The sequence below is a fragment of the Apium graveolens genome, chromosome 10 (genome assembly GCF_009905375.1).
Source record: "Apium graveolens cultivar Ventura chromosome 10, ASM990537v1, whole genome shotgun sequence".
Classification (NCBI taxonomy): domain Eukaryota; kingdom Viridiplantae; phylum Streptophyta; class Magnoliopsida; order Apiales; family Apiaceae; genus Apium; species Apium graveolens.
The window spans coordinates 44,439,460-44,459,178 of record NC_133656.1 but is presented as its reverse complement, the minus strand read 5'-3'; the positions used below and the strand labels follow the sequence as shown (position 1 = coordinate 44,459,178).

The 19,719-nt window shown below is 32.4% G+C and overlaps 1 protein-coding gene across 5 annotated transcripts; it reads left to right on the top strand.

The window, feature by feature from the left end:
* Nucleotides 1–7,310: 7,310 nt before the first annotated feature.
* LOC141689436 (uncharacterized) lies at nt 7,311–18,070 on the top strand. Of its 5 annotated transcripts, XR_012562386.1 has the most exons (10): nt 7,311–7,442; nt 7,569–7,628; nt 9,787–9,864; nt 9,964–11,929; nt 12,458–12,537; nt 13,589–13,668; nt 16,404–16,685; nt 16,776–16,969; nt 17,081–17,340; nt 17,541–18,070. XR_012562386.1 is itself a non-coding variant. In XM_074493715.1 (8 exons), the coding sequence occupies exons 6-8, from the start codon at nt 16,943–16,945 to the stop codon at nt 17,728–17,730; spliced, it is 477 nt and encodes a 158-aa protein (XP_074349816.1). In that variant the 5' UTR covers nt 7,311–7,442; nt 7,569–7,628; nt 12,458–12,537; nt 13,589–13,668; nt 16,404–16,685; nt 16,776–16,942; the 3' UTR covers nt 17,731–18,070. The 5 variants fall into 5 exon arrangements, 2 of the variants coding, with proteins under 2 accessions (XP_074349816.1, XP_074349818.1); XR_012562388.1 differs by having other exon boundaries at nt 7,322–7,628; XM_074493715.1 differs by lacking the exons at nt 9,787–9,864; nt 9,964–11,929.
* The last annotated feature ends 1,649 nt before the right edge of the window (nt 18,071–19,719 follow it).

The window sequence follows — 19,719 nt, the reverse complement described above, 5'->3', positions numbered from 1 at the left end:
CATCTTACTGATAATAAGACTGTGGAAACTCCTCTGGAGATGAATGCTAGATATTCTCCATCTGATGGTCTTCCCTTAGCAGATCCTACTTTATATGGAAGGATTGTTGGTAGTCTTGTTTATCTCACTGTTATCCATCCAAATATTGCACATGTTGTTGATATAGTTAGTCAACTTGTCACTTTTCTTACTACCGTACATTAGGTTGAAGTTCTTCGTATTCTCTGGTATCTTCGTGGGACTCAGTTTCAGAGTTTTTTGTTTCCTTCTAACTCATCTTTAGAGTTGCGTTCTTATAGTGATGCTGATTGGGATGGTGATCCCGAGGATCGTAAATCCACAACTAATTTTTGTATTTTTCTTGGTGATTCTCTTATTTCATGGAAGAGTAAGAAACAAGATGTTATTTCGAGATTGTCTTCAGAAGCTGAGTATTATAACACCCCCAAATCCGGGGTCGGGGATTCGGGTTGTCACGAGTTCCATTTCCCTTATCAATACTTAATCTTAACAGTCAACCAACTACTGCGTACTGTGACCCCACAATATACACACACATCACAAGTTATAGTCTCAGAGAAGAATACCAAAAATAATACAAGTCATTTTATTCCACAATTATAAGGCATTACACCTCAAACGGGTTTCTGAATAAATTTACATATTCTCTACCATTATTACAATTCATAATATACATAAGTCTGGTACATCAAAATTTGAAAGCCTAGCCTATTGGTAGTTCCTACCTCAGCCACAACGGCATCAACGCCTACAGGAAACTGCGGAACGTTTCCTATCCGCTCACGAATTAGGAGCTTGGTCCCGTTCATCTTGTCTATCTGTTGTGTGATGAAAGAAGAAAGCAAGGGTGAGCAACAAGCCCACCGAAATAATATGTATACTAATTTACAATATATGAGCATTCTCATAATACTCATGAAAGTCTTGGTCAAAAAGAAATGAACCAAGTTTGATCTCTTAATGCGACCAAGTCGCAAAATATTTAGTATATATGTATATATACTTTTCATATTCTTGAAATCCTCTGCCATATATAACATACACTGAGTTCCAGTTTATAAATGTATAAAAAAATATCGTTGCAAGGTGATCTCATATATCTAACCTTGTCTCAACGTTTTTCTGAAAATCTTTGTCATGCATAAGATAATCATTAACCAGATATAAGTTGAAAATGTGAAGTTACGAGATACTCCAATATACTTATATCTTTTCCAAATATTGCTTGAATTACCACCGTTCAAGGTATAATCAGTTTCAAAAGTTTATCACATAGATGAGACTACAAGAAAATACTTGAATAGATTCAATCTTTGAAATATCATTATAAATAATGAAGTTACGAGATACTTCATTAAGTCCCGATATATATATACACCTATATATATACATTTCATATACTCCTTGAAAACCTCTGTTATGAAAATTATAAACAGAGTTGCAATATCCAATGAATTTGGAAAGGAGAAAACCTTAGCATAAACCTGATATCTTGCTGATCAGGCAAAGATACCAATAAGTAACCTTCTCTACTAGTAGATGGACGAATTCCCCACTGGTCATCACCCTGGCCACATTAGGACCTATGCTGGACTGCCACTCAGCCACTTACGCATTGATGGACTCCCACTGAGCCACTTACACTTTCATGGACACCCACTGAGCCCATGTTGCTTATGCCGACTCAAATAGATGGACTTACTTCCCGAACGTTGGGCAAGTAATCAAAATATTTTCTCAAAACAACAACCTTGTTGTGAATAAAAAATACACCACAAAGCCGGATCCCTCAGGTTTTGAGCGAGTATTTAAATCCCCTTCGAAAGGAAGATCTTAAATCAAAAAAATGAGTTTTGGGATCCGCTCTAACTTTTAAAAATCATTTTGAAGACTCGAAAATATTTTAAAGAATGTTTGTAGTAATGCTGATTTAATAAAATAAATCAGTCCCGATATGTTGGAGAATATCTGAATATTATTATTTAAATAATATTCCCATAAAGGAAAATCTCTATAAAAATAATTGAAGTATAAGTTTTTTAAAAACTCATACTTGAAATGAATAATAAATAACCAAAGATATACTTATACGAAAGTACGATCTTTATTTGAATAATCGAAAATAAGTTTGATTATCGAAACATTATTCTTTAATAAAATAAAGAATATTATTTAATAAAATAAGTGGATTCATAAGTCCTCAAATGAATATTCAAAATAATATTCATTAAATAAAATAAGCAGAGTCATAAGTCCTCGAATGAATATTCAAAATAATATTCATTAAATAAAATAAAGTTATCGAATAAACCTTATTCGATTAATAGTTTTGAAAACTATATCTATATATATACATATATAAATATATATATATATATATTATACTCGGGAACATCGACTCCCGATTTAGAAAATGTTCACCTTTGGGTCCCCTATACTAAGGGTATACGCAACTACTGCTTATCTCTAGCATAGGTATTATGCAACTTATATCAAATTGAATCAACAATTAGATATCAAGATTACGAAACAGACATGCATATATACCATATCAGCATGCTCCAATATATCGCAAGATTTGCTAATAACAATCATGCACTTATCACAAGATGATGCATGTACATATATTTACATCACAACAACAGTATAACGGGTAGAAAACTTGTCTGAGTGTTCCCGGATAGACTTAAGCTTAGAGTGGGTCCGATAACCTATGAACAACAACATAAGTCGGAATTAAACCCCGGTCGCTTAAGAAACTAGACTTTAACCAATTGAACCCTAACGTTCGCTTATGGTCACTTCTACGCTTAAGGAATCACATAAGTCGTTCGAGTACCCTCGGCTCCACCATTTTTAATAAATTACCATTAAGAATTTTAAGGCAATTCTTTCGCGAGTACCCTACCAATTGCCTAATCCACTTTACATAACTGTTTCATACTCCAATTAGTCATTTAAGGGCCTTAACCAAGGTTTCAAGGTAAGGTGAGGGGTAATGGTTCGTTCGCGCCGTTACTTAAAACGGTCGTTTCTCCTAAACCGTACATCAGATTCAAGCGAACCACATATCAAAACGAAGCTCGTAACATGAACTATCTAAACATGGCAATGGTCAGAATCTTACAGTGAGTTCACGGGTCCTGAAGTTGAGAACTAAAATAGTCTAAGGTAAATCGGGCATTACGACGTCTATATTTACGCGATTACCAAAGTTTTAAACCATTCCAAACAACCACAATCCAACTCACAATCAACAATACACCCAACCCTCATTCAAACCTTACTACATCAGTCCCAACATCTCAAGATTTTCCAATTCATTCAACCCTAAACATGAACTACTAACTATACTTAAGTTTCATTAACTATAAACAAGATTCAATCATCCAAATCACTACAAACCCAACCAAACTTGAAACACACAAGCATCATGCTTCTCATATACTATAACAATCAAAACCACTCCTAAACATTCAAAGTAAAGCTTAGGGTTTGAAGTTTTTTATACCTTCTTGAAGATTTTAATCAATGAAAGGTCCTTGGAATGTCCATGGAAGCCTTGATATATGCTTAAGCTACCTTGACCTTACAAATAAAATCAAGAATCAAAAGTTTGTTTTTGAAAGTTACTATTCACCCTAAACTAAAATGATTTATTTGAGCTAGCAAACCTTGGATTCAAGCACTCAAACTACTTGCTCTTCTTAGTTATGAAATATAGGAGCTATAGAGACTAACCTCTTGATTTATGATGGAGTGAAGCTTGAGTTTTGAAATTTTCCTTCTTGTTTAAAGAAGAAAAGCCGAGGCAATGAAGGAGAAGAAGAAGAAATAGCTTCTTGATTTGTGTTTTGATGATTTGTGTGGTCTTTAGCTTGGTTACATGGAATTTACCATGGTGAAAAATGTGTGGCTCATAATCAACCAACCAATCCTTCCCACTTGTCATGCTTATGTCATCAAGCTTAGGTCATCTTGTTACACTTGTCTTCTTCTTGTTGGTGTGATGACATCATCATCCACTAACCTCTTTGATTAACCCATAATTACTTGGCTAATGACCGCTTATCTGTTATACGGTTCGCTTAACTTTCGTTCGCGTTTATCGTTCGAGGGATCATATCCGGGATCTTATTACTTGGGTTCCCCTAAACCTTTCTCAATATTTTATATTCCTTTTATGATCCTCTCTTATAATCCTTGAATTTAAATCCTTTTAATCATGTTACCTTATACTCAATTCTTTCGGTATCTGGTGGATTTTCAGGAAAAATCAAAGTGTTCGAACTTGGATTCTGACGATCTTTACATACACTTATTTACTTTATGGAATACTAATACGATCTTAGAATTTCCATAACAGTACTCCTATATAGTGTGGTCTGATAATTTTCCTTAATCAACATCATCACCAAAAGTTACTATTCATCAGGGTTTCAAAAATTCCAAAAATTCCAAAAATTGGGGTTATTACAAGTATCGTGCCATGGCTTCCACTACTTGTGAGATTGTTTGGTTACGTCGCTTACTTGTATATTTGGGTGTTAGTCTTCCTAGTTCCACTCCATTATATTGTGATAATAAGAGTGCAATTCATGTTGCACGTAATTCAGTATTTCATGAGCGCACTAAACATATTGAGATTGATTATCATCTTACTCGCCATCATCTGCTGCAAGGCACTATCTCATTGCCTTTTGTTCCTTCTTCGCTTCAGATTGCTGATATTTTTACAAAGGCTCACTCTATTTCGTGATTTCATTTCTTGTCGGACAAACTCTCAATGCTCGTTGCTACAGCATCGCGAGTTTGAAAGGGATGTTAGAATATATATTTATATTTATAATTATATAATATATATTATGTTATTTTTGGTATTTAGCTTATACTAATTTTCTATATAAGTTCAGACATGTATTATAAATTTCCAAGTTGATTTTAATAAAGTTTTACGTTCGTATATATCTCTAAAACTATCATAAAAAACATCTTTATTGATTGAAATGGGTATAAAATATTCTTTAAAAACTAGCATGAATACCCATATAAAGCACGGACCGCATTATAATTCATATAATTATTTATTTGTTAATCATTACGAATTAAGTACGATTATGAGTTAATATAATATTTTTAGTTTCATTGTATGAAAATAGATAATTACACAAAAATCTCAGATATAAACATTCACATGCAATTTTCAAAATTTCTTGTTTCTAAGCATCACTTTTTTTACATTTTAACTAAGCTTCAACATAAAATTTCTTCTTTGTTAATATGGATTAAGAGTTTTTTTACTTTTAAAGAACATTCCTCTTCTTTGTCACTTGTTTTAATAACTTAATTTTTTTTTGTTAAACTAAGTTGAGCATAATTTTAAATACTTTAACTCATCATCAAATAATACTTCAACACCAAAGTTGCCGAAGGCTGCTCCACATTTTAATTGTGTTATTCAATTTTAAAATATAGATAACGTTAAAGAACAATAGCTTGTATTTTGTTAAAAAAACCTGCAAACACATGCATTATTCGCCTTGGAGTCTGCGGATGCACATCGGTGCAGACTTATACGCGTCTTAAAAAGTCAGATTTTTTTCGAAACGAATTGGGCTGATTATTTTAAAAATTGTGCCAGTTGGTCTTCCTCTAAAATATGAGGCTCATTTTAATCCTACTAACCGGACCAGTTCGGTCATGGCGGGTTTGAACCGAGCTTTCGTTATTTTTATTTTAAATATAATTTAATATTTTTGTCTCGACTTTTGGGTAGTTTAGATATCAGAAACAATTTTTTTATATTACAATCAAATGTTTTCAACTATTAACTTGAAACTCTAACAATTGTTAATTACAGTATCGATAAACCAACTAAATATACATTGTTCTTGCATCTAATAGTATAATACATATAAAAAAATTGATTAAAAATACTAAATATTTTTATATTTTATATATATAATGGATTTTTATTCGGATAATTAGAAATTTTAGGTTTTTATTTAGGCCGACCCAGATTTTTCTGTTCAGTTCATGAAAAAAGGAGGCACGCAGGTTCGAATCAGGCCTTTCCGGCAAGGACGACAATCGGGTCAGTCGAAACGGATTTAGAAAAAATCAAACCTGAACCCGAAAAAACCCGAGTCACCAAACTCAAACCCATCGAGTTTTGTTCGGGTTTGTACATCTCTACGAAATTGCACCTTGATTCGCACGGACTCTAGTGAAAAATTACTAGGATCTGATTCGAGCAAAGGGCTCATTGGTCTAACAATATTGAAATTTTTGTGGTTGAATTAGAGGATTCATAATAGGTAATGGATCAAACTTCTAAGGATGAAATTGTTGGTTAAAAAATACAACAATCTTGGCTTATTGTATACTTATGTGTAACCCACTATTGAAAATATGTTTAACGATAAATGTCCAGTAATGTTAGACTTTAATGCAATAGTTTGTATAAAATATAAACTTTTTTTAATATTAATATTCGTAATATATGATAGTATATACTATATTAATACTTTCAACATGTAAATTATTATTTACATATTAACATGGGTTTCTGGTCGGGTTCGGATCGAAACGGAATAGTTTTCGGGTTTTCGATTCGAGTTCGAAACCGTATGACTAAAACCCAAACCCGACCCGAAAAGAGTTCGGGTTTAAAAATCAAACCGAAACCCAAAACCAAACCTAAAATATTCGAGTTCGGAAAAACTCTCTTGGATCGGTACGGATCGGGTATCCATCGGTTCAGTACAAATTGCCATCCCTACTTTCCGGGTTTCAGATTTTTTAAACATCTCTGGTCATTCATGCATCCTAAGTTAACAAATCATACTTACATTTGACAACAATGCGGCCAACAAAATATTTATGACGAACTCAAAAATCACAAGCATCAATAATTCACTAGTACAAAAATGAATTTTTACATCGGGGATTTTACGTCGCATTTAAAAAAAAGCGATGTATATAACTGTTATACATCGGATTTTTAAAATGGCGACGTATATTAAGCTTTTGTAAGTACCTTTTACGTCGGTTCACAAAACAATTGTCGTATATTCCATACATATACGCCGGTTTTATTTTACCCGACATATAAATACTTAATTTACGTTGTATTTGTTAACTGACGTATAAAGTTAGAACATATAATTAATATATATGACACTTTTTTGGTTATCCGACGTATAAGATGACAACATATATGACAATTTTTTTTAATACGACGTATGTAAATTTGAAAATCAGATTAGTTTTATTAAAAAGTGAGAAAAGTAAAATCCCAAAATTATAGTACTAATTAGTAGTTAGTGGAGTTAATCGACTCTCTGCTTCCCAACAACCCTGAGAAACTAAGTCATCTCACCAAGAATCTTTTCAACCCGATTTCAATTTAGAGAACAATTGTAATTCTTCTATTTCGAGTGTCCTAATTTATCTTGTAATTGATAATTTACCTTTGATTTGAAGGACAGGTTTATATATATATATATATACACGCTACACTGATATTAGGGTATTTATTTTTTCAGCCTCTTTACCTAATCTGGTCCATATCATCTCCTCTCCTCTCTTGTTGTAATATGTAATCGGTAATCTCTCTCTCTCTCTCTCTCTCTCTCTCTCTCTCTCTCTCTCTCTCTCTCTCTCTCTCTCTCTCTCTCTCTCTCTCTCCTTCTCTCTCTGTGTATGTGACTGATTAGTATTATATATTATTAATTAATTCTTACTATGCTAATTTCTATCTGTGGCTTTGGGTATCTTTGCTGTTTGATTCTTGATATCAGTAGTTTGTGTTTTAATTTTTGATAGTTTGCTTATTTGTTGTCGAATTTGTATTTCCAAGTGTTAAAATCATGTTTCATATCTGAGTATGAATGAGATCTCTAGACTGTTAATATCCAAATTTAGCAATTTAATGGAATTCAATAAAATTATTTTAAAGATTGATAAAGAACATATTTGTTTCAGTAGCTAGCAATCAGGTTTCTAAAAATTTCACAGTTTAAAAGCTTTGAAATTTGTTATATTTTGATTCCGGTAATTTTTTGTTATTTTATTGTTATTTGTATAACATTATAGATTAGATTTAATGTGGTTGCTAATCTTGGTTTGAAAGGGATATTAATTTAATATATAAATTTGTTGGTTTTTAAAAAATTTAATATGCAATTTTTGTTGGTTTTTAATTTAATATTGGTTCTTTTATATGCTGTTTTTTTAGTGTGATATATAATTATTATTTTTTGGTTGTGCTTTAACGGTGATTAGGATGATGCTCTCATTAATCTAATTTGAATTAAGTTATAAAAATAGTTATTTTGACTTTAACTAATATATTATTAAATAATGTTGTTGTGACTTTTACTTAATGGTATCTAAAATTAATAACACACTATAAAAAAATCCTACCTAATTCTTAATAATAGTGAGCGTACATTTTAGGTCAAAAGAATCTATAATTCTAGAATACATGTTCCTGACTTTAGATTAAATTTATGTAACAACATTATATTTCAAATCTAGAATTTAGAACACAATAATGCAAATAATTTGGTAGCTAGTACTAAATATTAGTGATCATATAATTTAATGGTGGCCTTTATTATGTTGTTATAGTAAATCATCATGGACCGCAGTTAATGGATGTACAAAATTTTGCGTGCAACCGCTGACTATATTAATGGTGTTAATGACTTTATCTAGTGTTCGATTCTATATTTGAAAAAAAAAAGAATGAAGATGGAAAAGAACAAATGATCTTATGTCCCTGCTGTGATTGTAATAATTTTAAAGAGTACCGTAATGTTGATACAGTGCGGAATCATCTTTTTCGTCGTGGGTTCAAAGAGGGTTATGTGAAGTGGATTTGGCGTGGTGAAGAAGTACACTCTACTAGGACCTCGGGTACAAAACGTGGAAGGGAGGAAGATAGTGTGGTGAATAATGACGAAGAAGATGTGGAGAATGACAGGATACATGAGATGATACAAGATATGGAAGATCATTTCATGCATCAACCAGACATTCTTAATAATTTGATTGACAATTCCAGGAAACTTCTATATCATGGGTGTAAGGATCAATTTACTAGGCTGTCAATAACCTTGAAGTTGTGTAAGCTAAAAAAAGTAAAGCATAATTGGAGTGATAAGAGTTTTACAAAGATGCTTCAACTTTTAGTAGAAATACTTCCTACGAGTAACACACTCCCTACTTCTACCTATAAAGAAAAGAAGATATTGTGTCCCATGGGCATGAATGTAAAAAAGATACATGCTTGTCCGAATGACTGTGTGCTATTCCGAAATGAGCATGAAGATATAGACATATGCCCTTAGTGTGGTGCATCTCGATACAAGTGCTAGGGTAATAATTCTTTTAAAGAGGATAAGAAAAGGCCTAGTGCTAAAGTAATGTGGTATTTACCTATAGTGCAGCGATTCAGACGCCTATTTGCTAATGCAAAATCTGTAAATCTTCTTAGGTAGCATGTAGAAGGGAGAAAATCTGATGGGATGCTAAGACATCCTTGTGACTCTCCACAATGGAGAATTATTGATGGAAAGTTTCCTGAATTTAGTGAGGAACCTAGAAATCTACGGCTTGGACTTTGTGCAGATGGCATGAATCCATATCGCACTATGAGCTCTAATCATAGCATATGGCCAGTTCTTTTAACTGTTTATAATTTTCCTCTGTGGTTATGCATGAAGCGCAAGTACATAATGTTGACATTGCTAATCTCAGGTCCCAAGGAAGCAGGGAATAACATAGATGTTTATCTTTAGCCGCTTATTAAAGACTTAAAGCTCTTGTGGGACGATGGTATGACAGTTTATCATGCTTATAGTCAATCTGATTTCACTTTGCGTGCCATGATATTTTGCACCATAAGTGATTTTCCTGTATATGGAAACCTTTCAGGGTATTGATCAAAGGAGCTAAAGCATGTCTAATTTGTGAAGAGGGTACATTTGATCGACGCTTAAAAAATTGCAAGAAAAATGTATATATGGGTCATCGAGCATTTCTTCATAGTAATCACCCTTATCGGAAAAAGAAAAATTCTTTCGATGGAAATATCGAGTCTCGAGTTGCTCCTTTGCCTTTATTTGGAAAACAGGTTTTTAATCGGGTCAAATGTATTGAAGTTGTACTAGAAAAACATTATAAAAAGCCCAACCAAAGCAAATTATGGAGGAAGAGATCTATTTTTTGGGATCTTCCATATTGGGAACACTTACAGGTTAGACAATGTCTTGATTTTATGCATATTGAGAAAAATGTTTGTGAAAGCATTATTGGGACATTGTTGAATATACCTGGAAAGACAAAGGATGGAATCAAAGAAATATTAGACATGGAAATAATGGGAATACGAAAAGAACTAGCACCACAAATATCGGGAAAACGTTCATATTTGCCTCCGGTCTGTTATACTTTGTCTAGAAAGGAGAAAATTAGCTTTTGTGAGTGTTTATCAAGTGTTAAGGTTCCATCAGGATATTCTTCAAACATTAAAAGGCTTGTATCGATTAAAGATTTGAAATTGGTGGGGCTAAAATCATATGATTGTCATGTGTTAATGCAACATTTATTACCGATTGCCATTCGAGGGATATTTCCGAAACATGTGAGAGTGGTCATCAAAAAATTATGTTTCTTCTTTAATGTTATATGCAGTAAGGTGATTGATCCCATGATGTTGGATACATTACAAGCCGATATTATAGTTACACTTTGTGAATTTGAAATGTACTTTTCACCTACGTTCTTTGATATTATGGTACATTTAGTTATTCATCATGGAAGAGAGATTAAATTATGTGGTCCATTATATTTGCGAAAAATGTATCCATTTAAGAGATTCTTGTGTATCTTGAAAACATATGTTAGAAATCGGTATCGGCCCGAAGGTAGCATTATTGAGGGATATTCGGTTGAAGAGACTATTGAATTTTGCACAGAGTATTTAGCTTCTGTTGATCCAGTCGGAATTCCTAAATCTCGTCATGAGGGAAACCTCGAAGGTCAAGGTACGTTAGGAAACAAAATGATCACTCCCACTCCTGAATTGTGTGTTAGAGCACATTTATTTGTCCTACAACACATGACTGAAGTTGATCCTTACTTAAAGGAACAGATAGCCTTGATTCGGCAGATGCATCCTTTAAAGAACGAGAAGTGGGTTACAAATGAACACAGTCGTCCTTTTAGTCGATGGTTTAAAGAGAGAGTAATGTCTCAGTTGTCACAAAGACCCGACACCATTTTAAATACATTAAAATGGTTGGCATATGGTCCTGACATGCCTGTGAGATCTTATGAAAGTTATGACGTAAATGGATACACTTTCTACACACATTGTCAAGATTCCAAAAGTACTATGCAGAATAGTGGCATATCAGTAGAAGCTTCATCAATAGAATTTGGCAGAGGTAAAGATAGTACATCACAAGATGTGAAGTAGTCATACTATGGAGTAATTGAAGAAATACGGGAGCTCGGGTACAGAGATTTCAATATTGCTCTTTTTAGATGTCGATAGGTTGACAATAAATATGGTGTGTGGCCTAATGAGTTAGGATTTACTTTGGTAGACTTTAGCCGTGTTGGTCATGAAGATGACCCATTAATATTCGCAACACAAGTAAAGAAAGTGTTTTATATTTGAGACCCCGCTGATTCAAAGTGGTCTACTGTTCTTCAAAGTAAGAGACGTATTCGTGGTATTGAAAATGTTGAAGATGAGGATGAGTATGACCAATTTGATGAAAATCCCCCTTTCTCAATGGGTTTACCAAACTCAAATGGAAACGAGTTTGTGGATGTCGATTATTTACGTAGTGTCCATGATGAAGGACTATGGATTGATCGCCAAGTATGAATGGTATGTCGTATGCTTATAAATTATTGCATTAGAAATTAAAGTTTATAAATTATTAGTAATTTATATGCAGTTTACTTGTCTTGGATGGTATTTAATTTATCATTAATTAGTTATTGATGATTATGGCTCAAACCCATATAAGATATTGTTTGAATCAGTAGGTCGAATTTTGGTCCAGTCCAAGAAGATGGTTATTTATTCGTTATCTTTTTGCAATATATGTATTAGAATGTAATAGGTTATACACAGACCTTTTAAGTGTAATAGAGTTTCAGTATCTTTGATAAACGAGCGACGGATAATTTATTACAGGCAAGAGACTCGGCACTAAGTGAAATCATGGCAATATAGTCAGAGCCTAAGCAAGCTTAAGCTTAAGCTTAAGAATGCACGACACGCTCTGTTCTCTATGGAATCATTATTTTGTAATTTTATTATTATAGTACAAACATACTCAAATGATATAAAAAGTAATTCAAGATTTTGCAAATCTTTGTTATTAATTTATGTTTTTATTTGAACTTACAGGGCACTTACAAATTCTGTCCATATTGGAATCTTATTTTGGAAGAGCTTCATATAAGTCAAAATCAAACCAGGTCACAAAGGTTATTTTACCAGATTTGTTATGCTCTTTATTTATAAATATACTGCAATTCCACATTTCTTTTACATAATTCTGCAATTCAGTCTGGAAGCTGAATTATCACATTAGATAATTAAACTAACTTCATGTCATCTTGTTATTAACAAACTGTTGATTTTGCAAGTGCTGTAAATAATTATGTTCCTTGAACTGGTGATTGAATTTTTGTATCATATGCCCAATTAGAAAATAGCAAAACTATATAACCTGAAAGTCTGGAACATGTAAAACTACTATAGTTGTATATTCATACATTTGTAAGAAGTCAGTTATCAACGAATACATTTTGAGGATAATAGCATATAGGAACCATCAACTCTGTTTGCATATGAATCATGATATTTAGGATAAAGTTCAAGTGTCATTAGACCTATCTGGTGGGTTAGCTAGAAGTATAATTCAAGTTTTGTATCCAACAATAATTTTATCCTAAGTTGTTATCAAGTTATTTTGTATGATGGGCTACATTTATTGTTAGGATCGATTCTTGATGATATATATCCTAAACTCAGCACATACACTGAGAAAGCTGATTTCTACTGGAATTTGTTTGATGTCAATATGATAACGATTGTTGCCTACAAAATAATATGTTTTACACTTAATACAATGTTAGTATTGCTTCTTGAAATAGACAGTTTTTATGAACTCAGATTTTCTTAATTGAGGATAAAGGCTTTAATCCATTTTAAGGCTCACATGTATGTATAAATTGCATATATTTAAATTACAATCAAATCCTAGGAAAGCTTAAGCTTAAGCTTAAGCAGGCACGACACTCTCTGGTCTTTATAGAATCATTATTTAATTACAAAAATTGAGAAACACTATTGGGGTTCAAATCCTTGACCTTTTATTACAAAGATGATGTTTATGTTGATGAGTTCTTAAGAGCAATTTCGATAGGGGTGCCAAGAAAAGTGCTAGTATCTAATGTGCATTTTATAAGAGCAATTTAATTAAGCTTTCTGCAAATCTTTGTTATTAATTTGTATTTTTATTTAAACTTGCAGGGCACTTACAAATGCTGTCCATATTGGAATATTATTTTGGAAGAGCGTCATATAAGTCAGAATCAAACCAGGTCACAAAGGTTAGTTTATCAGATTTGTTATGCTCTTTATTTATAAATATACTTTAATTCTGTAATTTTTTTACATAATATAGTTGTGAAAAAGGTAGTATAGTTAAATAACAGTGCATTCATTTATAGGGTATATTTACAGGGATTTTACTAGGTTTCTCTGATGATCAATCCTAAGGCTAACATTTAACTAAACAACGTATGTGTGCAGTTTCTGTTTGATTGATCAAATGAGTCCTAAGTCACATTCACTGTTTGATTGATTATTTGTTTTTATTCTTGAGTTGCATTTGATGTTTGATTGATGTTTTGTTTTTTCAATTTTATAAGCGTTTGTTTTGTCAATTCTTTTTATTTTTGTATTTGTCATTTTACTGATTGGTTGTTTTTTCAATTTTATATACGTTTTTTGTCAATTTTATTATTTTTGAAGAAGTAGATTATTTCATTGGTTGATGTAGTACATTTGGTGTGTTCCTTATTATTGTCCTTGGTGAAAGATGACGGGGGAGCGGTTTGTAAATATTGATGACTTCTATAAATTGTATGAATTAATCTTGATTAGAACTAATACTAGTATATATATGTTGGACTTTTAAAATAAGCAGTAAGAATCTTGTTTATACTAGTACTAATTGATGACACTTGAACAACAGAAAAAATTGATGAGACTTAAGGGTTAAAAAAAGGTACTGAAACTCACTACTGGACCAGATTGAATTTTAATCGGCTTTGTACACTAGTCTAGTGGTGAGAATAATGAACACGGAATTTTAGCTCGGCCCAGAAATCTCGCAGAGAAGCCTTTTTACTGACTTATTTGCATCAAAGAAAATAAAATAATATAAAGGATGCATTATTGCACATCTATTTATAAATTTTATACTAGAGTATAATTGAAATTTAGCATACCACCTCAATGATCTGATTCGGTGATTATGTTTGAGTCTGGCAGTTGAATTAACACATTAGATAATTAAACTAACTTCATATCATCTTGTTGTTAACAAACTGTTGATTTTGCAAGTGCTATAAATAATTATGTTACTTGACCTGGTGATTGAATTTGTGTATCATATGCCCAATTAGAAAATAGAAATACTATATAACCTGATAGTCTGGAACATGTAAAACTACAAATTTTATATTCATACTTTAGGGACCATTGTAGGCTACAAAAACTTGTCGAACTACTGTATTGACATTGTTTTTGATATCTTATACTGTTAATATATGTTCCTGTTACATGCTAATATATGTTTTTTTGATATCTTATACTGCTAATATATATTCATGTTATATAAACGCCGTATATATATATATATCCACTAACACGACCAACTTATAACATGTGATATAAGTATTTGCTGGTTTTTGGCAATAGAGTCATACAGACAAAAATAATTTAGATGGTAAATTGATGATATGTTTTATAACTTTCTTATCGCCAAAACTGCAAGATATGATTAAATTAGTAATTTAAATCTATATTTATATTTAAGTGATCTATGTTTCTATGTAATAGTACTATAGAAAGAACTTAAATTAGATTGTTCAATTGGTTGAGATTGTGTCATCTGAAAAAAGAAATAAAATATATAAGTTGGTTATCTTTTGCACACTCTCAGTTATAAGATTGTCTGTTACTTGTGAATCTGTATATATTTGTACATGAACATCCTACTAGCTTTCTATAATATATTAGTCATTAGATAAAAAAAATCCTGTTTACATTTCACTAATATCACATCATGGAACTCCTCCGTACATTTAAATTGTTGGTGAGAGATTTAACTGTTTTTAGTTTTCTTAACATTGAAAGATGGGATTTGGTTGCAAAAATAGATTTTTGTATCAAGTTTGATTAATTTTTTGGTTAGTCTATTCTGAGTTCTTTTACTCAATACTGAAATAATGATTACTCTGGTTTATAGATAAATATATACTTTCTATGGAATCATAATGTTGGTAAGTGATCTTTTAAAAGAGCGAATTAAGAAAACAACATGCTTTTTGTTTTGAAAAAAAACAAGCATCCTTAAGTTACTTATTAACTTACTTTACGTAAGAATTCAATTATCAGCGAAGACCTCGTTAGGATTATAGCATATAGGAACCAGCAACTCTGTTTGCATATGAATCATGATATTTAGGATAAAAATTTTATGAACTCGGATTCTATTAATTGAGGATAAAGGCTTTAATCCATTTTAAGGCTCACCTGTATGTGTAAATTGCATATATTTAAATTACAAGCAGAGCCTAGGCAAGCTTAGGCTTAAGCTTAAGCAGGCACGACATTCTCTGGTCTCTGTAGAATCATTATTTTGTAGTTTTATTATTATAGTAAAAACATACCCAAATGATATAAATAAGTAATTCAAGATTTTTATTAATACTTTTTGTAGTTTTGTAAGTGGTTCTATCCTTTGTTTAGATACAGCCTGTATTTGTTCTATCAGTTACCTGTATGAAGCAAGAATCGCAAACACCGACCTGATCAAATTACAGCTAGGAGCAGCAGATAAATTTAATCATCTTTATGGTCAATGTTTAAGCTAGTCTGATACATGTCTAGGAGAGTAAAAAAACAGAGATAGACCTTTAGAAGCTAGTCTGAACATTGATGCATGTATCTCTTGTTCACTCTTGTTGCTGGTCCATGTTAACTTGCTATATTTTTTATTGTTCATCATTTTATACATTCCATGTTAAATGATACTATATTTTCTATCATGATCTAGGTATTTGCCATGGATGAGGATAATAATGAGTCAAGTTCAAGTCGAGACAATAAAAGAAAGACTAGAGGTCCAACCTTGTGCTCAAAATTAAAAGAAAAAATTAAAAATCAAAAAATCGAGTGCGACCTTGATTTTGATGAGGATGGTAACCCTATAGGGGATATGGCGCCCCGGTTTGCGTTTTATGTTGGAACAACCGGTAGATTTCATGTTAACATAAATATCAAGATTTGGGATATAGTTAGCTAGGGATTAAAGAATATGATTTGGAAAGATATTAAGGTATGCAAATATATATATTAGTGAAAATGTATTAGATTAAATGTTTATTCTTCACTGTCTTTATTTTCTAATTAAAATCGGTTATAAAAGATGCACTGGAAATTGAATGATGACTGGTTAAAAAAACAAGTGTTGGAAGCAGTAGGAAAGAGCTGGAAGGATTTCAAGGAAAATCTGGTTCAATATTTTTTGCACACAGGCAGGAACGCGTGTGAAATATATCCTTATATCAATGAAGATAACTGGGAAACATTTAAATGATACACGAATCTCCTGAGTTTAAGGTAAACATTAATAGTTTTTTCCAAGAATATTGATAGCTTCTTGAGCTGGATATTATCCACCTTAACATTTTAATGCAAATGTCAATTTTTTTTACATATTTTAATGTGTAGGAAATAAGTGAAAAATCAAAAGAAAGTAAAAAACACGACAAAGATCCACATTTTCTTGGAAAAGGTGGATATATAGGAAACATGAGCAAGTGGCGCCAAAACGATCCCATCGCTTCTTTAGACACGTCAGAATCATCCATTTATCCATCCATTCTATCAACTGAGCATAGTTATGATTGGATAAGAGTACGAACAGAAAAAAGGCAGATGGAAGTTTTTACATCCCTAACGAGCATACTGGAGAAGTGTTTAAAAAAATTGTATGTAACTTTAACCTCAACTAACTTTCTTCTAAATTTTTTAGTAACTTATGTCCTGTAAAGATTTTTATCTTAGATGTATTGTAATTTTTTATACTAGAATTGGAACCTTATACTTAGTGCTTATATTACATTGATTTGTGTTGTGAATATAACTTTTCATCTCTTATTTTACATCATTTATTCTACATCGTGGGCAGGGAGAGTTGCAAGGGAAAATATCTGATGGTTCATGGACCCCATGTGGTCACGATGACGTGTTCACTCGTGTACTTGGGAATAAGGAACATTGGGGATGTGTTAGAAGGATTGGAGAAAGAGCAAAAATCAAGAGTGTATTCGGATCACAAAAAAGTAAACAAAGCGGGGATATCTCTATGGATGAATTAGATACAATTACACAAGAAATTACCAAGAAAGTGAGGGAGGAGTGCCAAGAAATGATGAATATCCAACTGTGAGGGATATACGGTCATTTAAAGCAGATGGGTTTGCCAATTCCAATGGATAATTTTGGGCAGATGCAGAATGGCACACCTCCAAATGAATTGGTTAAAAGTAGTTATCATTTTGTGGAACAACCACAAAATTTCTTAAATATCGAGGTAATTCTTGTTTGGAGCTTAGTTTAAATTTCTTGTACTTTAATATCAAACATGTAAATAATTTTGGAGTTTTGTTTAAGTTTTTTGTAATTCTCTATTTTACTTTTTTTCCTAGTCAATGCAGATTCCGACATTATGTCGTTTAAGTGTTAAACATCCAGAAAAAGGAAAGGTTGTTATGGGAAGGGGGCAAGTTTTCCCATTAAATAAATAGGGCAATAATTTTATTCACGGAAAACCAATTGCACCAAATAATGTGAAAGTATGTGTTGATAAAATTCTAGTCGAATTTCAAGCTACTCCCTTTCCAGTTGTGATGGCCTCAACCCCGGGGTCAGGAGTTGACGTCACCAAACACATTTACCAAAATATAAAACAACAAGATTATTATGAAAATATACTAACTTGACCCCAAAATAAGATACAATCCAGGTTCAAGTATGATTCAGGTTCTCATTATTACAAACCATTAATTCAACATCTAACACACTCTAACTTTATTCAGCAACTCGTCAGACCTCATGGTCTGACACAAACTACCTCAGAGGAGCCGGGTCCAGAAGGGGCGGGAACACGGGTATGTCTGACTGGTCTTCTAGGCATCTGCGAGATATAAATGACAGTTTGCAAGGGTGACATAATCGCTCAGCAATACCAACATATGAATAACAAAATAAAAACAGTAATGTAATAATAATAGGAACAGAGCTATAATCATGATATCAACATTATATAATGGAAATTGAAGATAACTGGATATCACTAACTAGCATGCTTTATCAAAAAAACGTAGTAGTGTGCTGTGTAAGTACCATATTCCAATTTTAGCATGCTATTCACATTTATAAAACCACCGTATCAACTACTTATATCCTTACGGGAATCACAAATCCAAATTAAATACGTAACGGATATGTGAAGACAACTGATCAGGCTATCAACACCAGACGGCTCTAACTGCCATCCCATTTACCTGCTCTGGAATTAGAGACTAGCTAGGTCTCTAACCTGCTGGACTAATCGGTTATATAATGCGCGCAACCGAATTAGCCTCTTATGCCACCTCAATAGGCCTACTCTGGCCCCAATGTATCCCATATCTGATCGTTTATCCAGTTTTCAAAACACATGTACCTATCTCATTTCAAAACCATTCATTTTACCAGCACACATATAAAATCTAGTTCGCAAATCATTTCATTCGCAAATAGGTACCTTTCGAAGTTAATTTCCCCAAAACAATTTGAAAAAAGTGATTTATAACTATTGGGGATACGTAATTTAAAACGTTTCTGTTCCATTACGAGAATAAAACATTTATCTATTCATACGTATTGAACCATAAAAGAATGGTCAGGAGTACTTACCTTGCAACGCTTTACCAAACCCTAAATAGCTTTCACGCTGATTTCGATCCTGGGAAACTCGACTGGGATCTAAAAATACAGAATAACCTATTCAGTTATACCGACATGCTTGATATCCTCAAATCCTAATAACCTAATCCGATAACCTGACTCGTATAGTTATTATACACATAATCACGTAATCCGAACACAAATAGGGGTAACACGTATAATATAAGTACGTACGTATTAAAATAAATTTTAGAAATTTTTGGCAGCAACTCCTTTGTTATAATCCTATCCGTCGATCACAATCGACGTCAACAATCACAACAATCCACAATTTTCATTCCAATACCAATTCCACATTCATGTATCTACAATTCCAATATACGATTTATTTTCGAAAACATTTTATACAAATTATT

Coding starts and splice junctions, on each gene's coding strand:
- LOC141689436 (XM_074493715.1), top strand. CDS start 16,943: ATGATACACGAATCTCCTGAGTTTAAG. Junction 16,970..17,080: donor ACGAATCTCCTGAGTTTAAG/GTAAACATTAAT, acceptor TTTAATGTGTAG/GAAATAAGTGAAAAATCAAA. Junction 17,341..17,540: donor GAGAAGTGTTTAAAAAAATT/GTATGTAACTTT, acceptor CATCGTGGGCAG/GGAGAGTTGCAAGGGAAAAT.